Genomic DNA, 10,777 nt, shown 5'->3' with positions numbered 1-10,777 from the left:
TGGTTGACCAAGTGAGTGAATGAGCTGCGTAGGTTCCCCTGTGTTTGCCCAAGTTCTGCCAGGCAGAGCCAGGCTGAGACTTTGTCCCTGGCTCCTCAGAGACCTCCAGCCTGGTCCTCCCCAAGGTAGGTAGGGGACCGCAGCTCGCCAGGACAGAACCCTGACCGCTTTCAGCTGTTACTGCTGCTTGATTAGCAGTGGTCTTGTGTCTTAATGATTTCTCAAAGTCACCAGGTTAGCTTTACAGACCGAATCTGTGTGTGCATGCTGGGTGAGATTAGGTGACATTTCTGTTTCCCATGTGGGGAGCCTGAGGCCCAGAGAAGCGGAATGACAAGCCCAGCAGAGAAGGCAGGGTGCTGGGCTCCTTGCCCAGAGTTGGATGACCTAAAGGGAGGGGGAGGGACGGGTGCCAGTGTCAGGGTCCACAGGACAGTGGTCTTTGTTTCCAAGATGGGACAAGTGGCATCCTATGCCCAGGAACTTCCCAGCCTGTCCCTGACTTGTGTTACAATGTGCATGGAACCTAGGTTGAGAGATCTAGACTTTTCATCTTTATCCTCCTCTCGTGCCTCAGAGTAGCCTTCCGGGGTTCTCTTGCTTTTTCCCAGGGCTCTTCGTTGGAGGCCATGGACCAGCCGGCTGGAGGTCCTGGAAACCCAAGGCCGGAAGAGGGTGCTGATGGCAGTGTGGAGCTGGGCACCTGCCAGGAGCTTCTGCAGCGCCTGCAGGAGCTGGAGGTGAGGCCCAGGGTGGGGCAGCATGGACGGTGCCAGCTGAAGCCCACTGAGGCAGGGCAGCCCCTCTGTCTGAGCTCAGTGCAGGCGTGGTGGGGCGGAACCTGCCTGGCGGGCCAGCCATGCGGAATACATTGTTTGACAGAGTTCTTCCAAGTGGCACTGTCCTTGCTCCTGGCTCTCCTACCCCAGTGGTGGCTCAGGGGAGCAGGCTCTCCCGAAGTGTTCCCTCCCCTCTTCTCCCCTGCTTATTTATTTGCTTTCTTTTTAAAGATTAATTGCTATTGGAAGGGCACATTTACAGAGAGAAGGAGAGACAGGGAGAAAGATCTTCCATCACTGATTCATTCCCCAAATGGCCGCAATGGTTGGAACGGAACCGATATGAAGCCGGGAACCTCTTCTGGGTCTCTCACATGGATGCAGGGGCCCAAGGAGTTGGGCCATTCTCCACTGCTTTCCCAGGCGACAAACAGGGAGCTGGAAGGGAAGTGGAGTAGCTGGGACATGAACCAGAGCCCACATGGCGCTTGCAGGTGGCGAGTTAGCCAATTGAGCCATTGCATTGGCCCCTCTCTCCTGCTTTACTGCCCTTGCCTGGTCTGGCTTGGGGACCTGGGGATTAAGGGTCAAAGACGCTACTGTCTCAGCCCTGCCCTTCTGCAGAACTCCCCTGTGGATGTACCTGGTAGACTCCTGGCCTCCCATTCCCCTAAAGAAATGTGGTTGAGACTAGAAGGGTCCTCAAGTCTACCTCTCCTTTGCTGCTGTAGGCAGAGAACTCGGCGCTGGCCCAGGCCAATGAGAACCAGCGGGAGACATATGAGCGCTGCCTGGATGAGGTCTGTGGGGTCTGCCCTGGGGCCACAGCTGTTTGCTTCAGGCAGACGCTGGGAGGCCAGACAGTTACAGCTCTGTCTTGGGGCCTTCTGTCCCTAGGTTGCAAATCACGTGGTGCAGGCCCTACTGAATCAGAAGGTAAGTGGCCCGAGGATGCCCAAATGTCTAGGGAAGGCCCTTCTGGGGCCTGGCACCTGCTCAGCTCAACTAAGCTTTCCCTGGGGCTCAAAGGATGGGGTGTGCATTGTCCCCAATTCTGTTCTGTCCGGAGGTAGGGTGGGGAGGGGTCTGGGAAGGGCTAGGTCCCTAAGCTTGGGTTTGCATCTTCCCCTTTCCTTGGCCCCAGCTGGGTTCCCCCGCCTCGGGTCGTGGTGACCCCTAAAGCAATGCCAATGTAAGGGTAGGTGGAATCCCCGTGCCCACTCCCTCCTAAGGGTGGCTTCTTGGCACAGGGGCCACTGTCACCTCAGGGTTGTCCTTTGCCTGGAATAGACCCCTACCTTCATGGCCCTGGGGCTGGAAGGAAAGGTGGCAGAGAAGGTAGTTGGCTTCCAGCGGGGTGGTGAGCTGCAGTGGTCTTGCCATCCCTCGAGGTGGCAGAGCTGACCGCTTGGGCGGGAGGAGCACCCTGACTGTGCTGCTGCCAGCCCTCTCTGCCCAACCCGTGGCAGAGACAGATGTTCCACGGCTGCTCAGCGCAGGCATCCCTGCTCACCGCTGTCCCTGTCCTGTCCCGCGTCGGCAGGACCTGCGGGAGGAGTGCATCAAGCTGAAGAAGAGGGTGTTTGACCTGGAGCGGCAGAACCAGCTGCTGAGCGGCCTGCTGCAGCAAAGACTCCAGCTGCCCACAGGCTCCCTCCCGCAGGTAGGCCGTGCCTTCCTCTGCACCCCGGGGAGGCCTGGCCCTGCCCTGCCCTGCCCCTTGTCCAGCTGCCATCGCTTCTCGCTGCTCCCGCGGGTGGAGCTGCAAGCCCTGTTGTTTCAAGCTCCCTGGTGACCTTCTGGCTTCCAGCAGGACTTCTCTGGGCCAGGGGCAGGGGTGTGGCCGGGCCCAAGGCAGCCTGAGCTGGGGGTCACACAGAGGTCAGGCCCTGGGTTGCCAGTAGCTTTGTGTGCATGGTCAGTGTGTGCAAGGGCCTCCAGTCCACCGTGGCTAGTCCTAAATCCTGGCCTGCTAGGATGTCACTTGAGGTCACCCTGCAAGGAGCCCCCAGGGGTGCTCACCACCACACCCTCCTCAAGAAGGAGCCCTTCCTGATCCACTCTTCACCTCCGGAGGCTCTTAGGGTTTCCCCGGGGAGTAGATCTTTGTTTCCCAGATTTAATCCAATGGGAAGAGCCCTTGAGTGGGAGACTTAGGAAGTATGGATTTCCTGGCGACTGAACCCCTGTGGCAGGGAGGTCCCTGTGTGGGCAGGTCTGGCCCCAAGGAGCTTCTCCAGATGCCCAGCAGGCACTGAGGCCCAGGGCCAGGGCAAGCAGCCCCTAGTCAGTGGGGGTACCTGGGAGAAGGGACAGAGGGAGGTGGCCCGTGTTTCACTGTTCCAGCCGAGACCAGGCACAGGACTCTTTCCCCAAGACCCATGTCCCAGCCACCTTTAGGTCCCACATGGCCAGAACAGGAAGGGACTTCCATGGTGGCCCCTCTGTGGAAGGGGAAGGAGGCCGCTAGAGCTGGAGGAACACCCCAACTGCGCTGCTGTCAGCCCCCTGACGGCAGAGGCCCCTGACGGCAGGACCCCTCCCTGCCCGCTAACCCTGCGTCACATTCAAGCCTACCTGAGGCTCCTGTCTCCAGGGCCTGGGGACAGCAGCTTGGCCACACGCACCAGGAGTGGGGAGCCACCACACCAACCTTGGATCTCCCCACAGATACCCCTGACCCTGCTGCAGCCGCCGTCCGAACCCCCAGCCTCCCCAGCCCTGAGCTCCGCCGAGGGACCAGCCGCCTCGCTGCCACTGGGACATTGCACTGGACAGAGAGAGGTAGGAGGGCAGAGCCCGGTGGTCAGCCACTGTGTCCATGCCCCCAGGGAAGGCTGTCGTAGCCCCCAGGGCAGCAGCGTGAGTCCTGGGCTGGCAGCCCCACCCCCAGCCTGCACCTGGCACGCAGTCACCAGCGGGCTCGCTCATCTGACTTCCTCAGGTCAAATCTGGGGACAGATGAGGACTCTGCAGCTCAGAAGTCATGTAACTTGCCAAAGGTCGCATCTCTCAGTCGCCTGGGAGCTGAGCCTACAGTCAGGCCCCAGAGTGAGGCACCGTGGCAGGACCACCTGAGCCAATGCTGATGCTGGCTCCCAGCAGGACAGGGTTGTGCGAAGTCATTCCTACAGGCCGTCCACCAGTGAGGCTGGCTGTCTGCACAGCTGGGCTGGTCTGTGGTCTCGGGCTGCCCCCATTCTTGTGTCTCCATGTTCCTCTCGGAGCCTGAGAAGTAGACGGGCCTCCGTCCTGGGATGAGCACGGGGCTCTCTTGTCAGTGGTCAGCCCTGCTAATCCATAAGGCAGGTGGTAGGGGGTTGGGTGAGCGAAAAAGGCAAGAACAGGAAGGGGACTTGGGGTGACTGGGGCTCAGTGACCTCTGAGGAGGCTACTGTCCGGTCCCAGGGGCTGTGGGCTCTATAAGGCTTGCAGCTGTGCCAGGACCAGCCGTGTCCTCACAGTCCGGGTCCTCGCAGTCACGCTCCGCTGGGCCTCCCCACAGCCTCCTCCTGAAGCTGGGCCCTCCCCTAGGTGTGCTGGGAGCAGCAGCTGCGGCCTGGCGGCCCAGGGCCCCCCGCCACCCCACCGTCGGCACTGGATGCCCTGTGCCCGTTCCTGAGGAAGAAAGCCCAGATTTTGGAGGTGCTGAGAGCCCTGGAAGAGACGGACCCCTTGCTCCTCCGCTCACCTGCCAGTTCCTGGAGGCCTGCAGGCCAGGGCCCTGGCTCCCCCGAGCCCATCAATGGCGAGCTGTGCGGCCCACCACAGCCCGAGCCCTCTCCCTGGCCTCCCTATGTGCTGCTGGGCCCCGGGGGCCTGGGAGGCCTGCTACCCTGGGAGCGCCTCCTGGGGGGCCCAGGGGAGGGAGAGGGCATAGGGCAGCCCTGGGGCCCCAGCAGGAGTGCCCCCCAAGCCCAGGGCCCTGGCGCCGGCCTGCACTGTGCCCCGGGCAGCAGCTCTTCATCCTCATCCGACGAGGCCGGGGAGCCCAACGAGGCGCCTAGCCCAGACACCCTGCTTGGAGCTCTGGCTCGCAAGCAGCTGAACCTGGGCCGGCTGCTGGAGGACACGGAGTCTTATCTGCAGGCTTTCTTGGCAGGGGCCACGGGCCCACTCAGTGGGGACCACCCCGCTGCCACCGGCGGGCAACAGCCAGCCTCCCCGGACCGGGGACCCTCCCAGCCACCCAGGTCCAAAGGCCTCCCCAAGTCAGCCTGGGGCGGGGTGACCCCTGAGGCCCCCAAGCCGGGTTTTGGTGCTACCTCAGAGAGCCAGGGTTCCCTCCCCTTCTTCAGCATGTTTGTGGGCGCAGGGGATGTCCCCCTGGGCTCACAGCCCGGCCACCCCCACTCATCTCAGGTCAAAAGCAAGCTCCAAATTGGGCCTCCTTCTCCTGGGGAGACCCAGGCACCCCTTCTTCCCTCTCCGGCCAGAGGCCTCAAGTTCCTAAAGCTGCCCCCGGCCCCAGAGAAGGCACCCAGCCCAGGGGGGCCCCAGCTGAGTCCCCAGCTGCCCCGGAACTCACGCATCCCCTGCCGTAACAGCGGTTCGGACGGCAGCCCCTCGCCACTGCTGGCTCGCAGGGGCCTGGGGGCAGGAGAGCTGTCCCCAGAGGGAGCACAGGGCCTGCGGACCAACCCCTCAGCCTGCCCCACAGCCCCAGACCCCGCACCGCCCCGACCCCCTCAGCCGGCCGGGCCAGCTGTATCCCCCTGCTATGACAACGTCCTGGACCTCTCGCGGAGCACCTTCAGGGGGCCATCCCCAGAGCTGCCCCCGTCCCCCCTGCAGGTCACTCTGGAGCTGCCCACCTACTCACAGCTCACTCTGGAGGTGCCACAGGCTTCTGAGGGTCTCCGGAGCCCTGGGGTGCCCTCCAGCCCCGGCCTCCCAGAGCCCTGCCCCTACGGGAGCCCCCAGGAGAAAAGTTTGGACAAGGCTGGCTTGGAGTCCCCTCACCCTGGCCGCAGGACCCCAGGTGGCTCGGCCAGGAAGCCTGGTCAGGGTTCAGGACGCCGACCTGGAGATGCCGGATATCCGCCTCTGCGGGACAGACTGGCGGCCCTGGGGAAGCTGAAGACAGGGACCGAAGTGCCCCTGGGCCCCGAGAAGAACGGGGCAATTCGGCCTGGCGCCGAGAAGGCCCGGGGACCAGGGCGGACAGGGGAGACTGCGGGAGACACGGTGCCCTCCCGGCCTTCTGAACAGCCAGAAGCTAAGGTGGCTGCACGAGGGGCAGTGGCCTTGGGCACGAATAGCCTGAAACAGCCGGAGGCTGATCCTGGAGCCCGTGTCTACTGCTCATATTCCATGGGCGCCCGGGTGGACTTGGAGCCTGTCTCACCCAGGAGCTGCCTCACCAAAGTGGAGCTGGCCAAGAACCGGCTGGCAGGGGCCCTGTGCCCCCAGGCACCCCGCCCCCCTGCCAAAGTGCCCGCCTCGGTGCCCAGCCTAGGCAAGCCCAGCAAGAGCCCGCACAGCAGCCCCACAAAGCTGCCCTCCAAGTCCCCCACCAAGGTGCTGCCACGGCCCGGGACTTCCCCAGTCAGCAAGGAGCCCCCCAAGCCCGACAAGGGGAAGGCTGTGCCGTGGGCAGATGGGGGAGGCACAGCCCCAGCGCCTGGCCCTGCCACGGATCCAAGCCAGGGCCCTGAGGGGTCGGTGCCCCACTCGGCCATCGAGGAGAAGGTGATGAAGGGCATTGAGGAGAACGTGCTGCGTCTGCAGGGCCAGGAGCGCGCCCCGGCCCCCGAGGCCAAGCACCGCAACGCCAGCAGCATCGCCAGCTGGTTCGGCCTCAAGAAGAGCAAGCTGCCGGCCCTGAACCGCCGTGCGGAAGGCGCCAAGGGCAAGGACGGAGCCAGCGGGAGCTCCCCGGTGCGCAAGGAGGTCAAGGTAGAAACACGCAAGCTCGAGGCCGAGAGCCTCAACATCTCCAAGCTGATGGCGAAGGCGGAGGACCTGCGCCGGGCACTGGAGGAGGAGAGGGCCTACCTCAGCAGCAGGGCCCGCCCGCGGCCTGGGGGGCCTGGGCCAGGCCTGGGGCAGGTGCAGGGCCATCTGGCTGGCATGTACCAGGGCGCAGACACCTTCATGCAGCAGCTGCTCAACAGGTGAGGGCCTGGGGTGCCTTGCTCTGGAGCTCATCTGGGGGCTCACGCCCCAGCTCCTTCCATCAGCTGCCTGGGGTTTCCACCACATCTCGCCTTGGCTGGCTGGGTGGCGTCAAACCTGCCTGGTCCCGGTATCATTTGAGAAGGGTTAGTGGTAAAATGAGGAAGCTTGTACAGCACAAAGGGCTCATCTCTTGGGAAGGGGACCCTCCTCCTCCTCCTGGGCAGAAAGTGCACTGGCACTGGGTCCCAGGGGGCCATATGAGGCATGGCAGGTGTTTCAGAGGCCTGGCTGGAGCAGGCAGATGGGGAACCAGGGTAGTACCGGGTACCACTGTAGGCCAGCCTGTGAGCACCATTGAGCAGGAAACTGGCTCTGCACTTGGCCAGGGCAGCGTTGGCTCCTGCCCTTACTGACCTATGAGAAGGGCGGGGTGCCAGGGGCAGGAAGGTTTAGGAGTGGACCGTGTTCTTGTCCCTGTGTGGGTGGCAGTGAGTGGCTGCCAAGCCTGGCACCCATGGAGGGCATGAGGCTGTATCTGCACCATTACCCCTAGGGTGGATGGCAAGGAGCTGCCACCTAAAGCCTGGCGGGAGCCTACACCCGAGTACCAAGATTTCCAGCCAATGTCTTCCAACCCCAAGAGCCCTTGGCCAGCCTGCGGGCCCCGAAACGGCCTGGTGGGCCCTCTTCAGGGCTGTGGGAAGCCTCCTGGGAAGGTATGTCCTCCAGGGGACCCCCCCCAGGGCTGGGCATGGTCAGGTACATCCTGGGAGGGGCTGGGGGGCGCTGCTTCCTGGGGCCCTCCGCTTCCTGGGGCCCTCCCTGGAGTGCAGGAAGCGAGCTGCTGAGAGAACAGCACACTCAGACCCTGTGAACCCACACAGCCCAACAGTGAGCCAGTGCGGCGGGAAGAGATGCCCTCTGAAGACAGCCTGGCCGAGCCGGTGCCCACCTCACACTTCACAGGTGGGCAGGAGAGGGGGCTGAGGGAGGAGGATCCTCCCATGTCACACCTGCCTGCCATGGTCATAGCAGCAGCCAGGCCCTCGGTGCCAGGCACTCCGCATGGGGGAAGATCCCATCTGTGCCCTCCCCAAGACCAGGGCAAGCAGGGGGTGGACTGGGGGGGAGCCCTCTGCTCAGGGGTGGAGGCTGTGGCCAAAAGCCGTGCCCTCAGTCCTGGACCTTCCGTTCTGTCCCCTCCCAGTCTGCAGCTCCTTGACCCGAACTTTGGACAGTGGCATCGGGACCTTCCCACCCCCGGACCACGGCAGCTGTGGGACACCCAGCAAGAACCTCCCCAAAACCAAGCCGCTTCGGCTGGAGCCTCCTGCTGGGGTGTCCCCAGCCCGGCCCCCACCCCTCACCAAAGTCCCCCGGCGCGCCCACACGCTAGAGCGGGAGGTGCCAGGCATAGAGGAGCTCCTGGTGAGCGGGCGGCACCCCAGCCTGCCAGCCTTCCCTGCACTGCTGCCTGCCACCCCAAGCCACCGTGGCCATCAGACGTGTCCAGATGGTGAGTGTCAGCTGGCGGTGGGCCGACCGGGGGCTCCCCGGGAAGCTAGACAGTCACATCAGCCTTCCGGTTGTCTTGGACAGACACCTGCGAAGACCCAGGCCCTCCCCCTCCCATGCAACTGGCCAAGAACTGGACCTTCCCCAACACACGGGCAGCCAGCAGCTCCTCGGACCCCTTCCTGTGCCCACCCCGACAGCTAGAGGGGCTGCCCAGGACCCCCCTGGTGAGAGCGGCAGAGAGGGTGGTGTGGTGTGGTGTGGGCAGGGGTACGGATAAGGGAAATCCACGCAGCCGGTCAGCCTGCCGCCATAGTAGAACTGCCCTGGCCTCTGGCCAGGGCCTCTGAAGCGTGCCCTAGCCCTGTCAGCAGGGCCGGAGGGGCAGGCGGTGCCCCCAGCTGCTGCGTCTCCTTGGCAGGCCCTGCCCGTGGAGCGGAAGCGGAGCCTGGAGCCCAGCCGCTCATCCCCTCCACCACAAGGCCCGGCCTTTGGGGGCAGCCGCACCCCCAGCACATCGGACATGGGCGAGGAAGGCAGAGCGGCCAGCGGGGGCCCCACGGGCCTGGAGACCTCGGAGTCCCTCAGCGACTCTCTGTATGACTCACTGTCCTCCTGTGGGAGTCAGGGCTGAGAGCCGCCCCGGCACTGTCCATGCTGCCCTCTCAAAAGAGGCAAGGTGACGGGGTCTCCCCGGCACACCCCACCGCCCGCGCTGCTGCGGTGAGGTGACTGCGCTCAGCTCAGGGAGAGACCCCCACCCGCCTGCCCGACCCCCTCACCGAGGGTGAGGCTCTTCCTCCAAGGGCCAGGTGCTCATGGCTGCTGCGATGCAGCCCCCAGCCCCCCCCCCCCGTGTCGGGCTGAACCATCTTGTGGTGCTGGGCTTCCTGCCCGCCAGCTGTGCCATCTCTCCCCAGCCTGGCTGCCTCCATGGGCCATTCCGGGACCCTGAGCTGAGGGGGGCCAGGACGAGGGGCTCCTGTTGCCTTGCATCTCTGCCCTGGCCTCCCTGCTGTCTGGATGGTGCTGTCCTGCCCCATGTTCTTGGGGTCTGTCTGTCATTCTTTTTCGTTTGTTTGTTTTGTTTTGATTTTTTTTTTACAGAAGCACCTGCCCCAGGTCCTAGCCCCAGCCCTGCACTGCGGTTAATTTATCTGCCGCTGATCACGCGGCTGCTCTGCCTCCCGCCTCTGCTTCTGCTGTCACCCTAATAAATCGTGGAGTCTGACTCCCCCTGCCTGTGCCATCCGTCATGCGGGGGGGGGGGGGGGGGCTTGGTGTGGGGGTGGATCCCCTGTGGGTTAGTGAGCCAGGTGGGGGTAACCAGCCAGGGAGCATCTTGCGCCCACCAGAACACCACCTCTCAGCCTGAGCTGTGGTTATTCCAAGAGGGCATGGAGGCCTGCAGCGCCTCCCTCTGCTCTGTGCAGGGCCCCATCAAGGGACACAGGGAGAGGGAAGAGGCTGGGACCTGAAGGGCAGCAGGGACGGTGCCCTGGCTGCCCCCACAGCGGTGGGAGTACAAGCTGCCTCTGAGGTCAGCTGTGTGTGACCCCCTGAACCCAGGAAGCAAAGGCGGACACACCTGGGGCTCAGTCCCTGCTGCCTCCTGACTCCTCAGGCTGGAGGCCAGGTCCTCCGTTATTATTATTTATAAGTATTGTTTACATAGCTGAGAGCGACGCATGACCATATGGTCTTATTAGGGTGGGGAGGGTCAGACTCGGAGGAAGGTGGGTGTTTTTTTTTTCTCCTGTGTCCAGAGGAGAGGAGAGGGCTCCTGGCTGTCTGGCTATGTCAGTACTTTACCAGGAAATATGGGACGGTCCTTGGATGACTTCTGGGGAAGAGTGATGGAGGGGGCTATTTGAATGGTTTGCATAGCTCTGAGATGTTGTTGGTTTCTTTGCTCCAAGGCTGAGGAAATCTTTCCAAGGTCTGCTAGTTGATAAAGTCCGGCGTAGTGCCTCTTGCTCCAGAGCTTGGCCAGGAGAGTTGTCCAACCTGTTCTGCTTTCCTCTGATGAGGCATTCACTGCCCCCTGCTGGCCTAGACGAGCTGGCTGCCATGTCACCTGTGTGCATCTGGGCATGCCGTCTACCACACAGGCATCAGCAACTGAGGAGGCCCAGTTCCGATACATGCACCCCAAGGTCAGACTGTACATCCTGTGGCCAGGGTCTGAGTCCAGTGGTCAGTCAGGGAGTCTCCCAAGTCTCCTCACCTGAGTTGAGCTCAGACTCAACTTTTACATATGCCATCTAGTGCACGGTCAGTCCCACCCCAGCCCTATATCTCACACAAACCAATGGGTGCTGCAGCCCAGCCCAGCCAGCCTGTCACACCTGGTCCTCATACAG

General features: G+C 63.4%; 1 protein-coding gene across 1 annotated transcript; it reads left to right on the top strand.

The window, feature by feature from the left end:
* Positions 1 to 533: 533 nt before the first annotated feature.
* Positions 534 to 9,111, top strand: NCKAP5L (NCK associated protein 5 like). Its single transcript, XM_040988584.1, has 11 exons — positions 534 to 740; positions 1,511 to 1,579; positions 1,677 to 1,715; positions 2,323 to 2,442; positions 3,450 to 3,563; positions 4,314 to 6,895; positions 7,453 to 7,615; positions 7,784 to 7,865; positions 8,107 to 8,415; positions 8,499 to 8,641; positions 8,836 to 9,111. The coding sequence occupies exons 1-11, from the start codon at positions 630 to 632 to the stop codon at positions 9,046 to 9,048; spliced, it is 3,945 nt and encodes a 1,314-aa protein (XP_040844518.1). The 5' UTR covers positions 534 to 629; the 3' UTR covers positions 9,049 to 9,111.
* Positions 9,112 to 10,777: the final 1,666 nt, after the last annotated feature.

Source organism: Ochotona curzoniae, unplaced genomic scaffold, assembly GCF_017591425.1.
Source record: "Ochotona curzoniae isolate NIBS_2020 unplaced genomic scaffold, NIBS_Ocur_1.0 contig_1014, whole genome shotgun sequence".
Classification (NCBI taxonomy): Eukaryota; Metazoa; Chordata; class Mammalia; order Lagomorpha; family Ochotonidae; genus Ochotona; species Ochotona curzoniae.
Note: the sequence above shows the minus strand (reverse complement) of the source record. Positions and strands in the feature narration are given on the sequence as shown.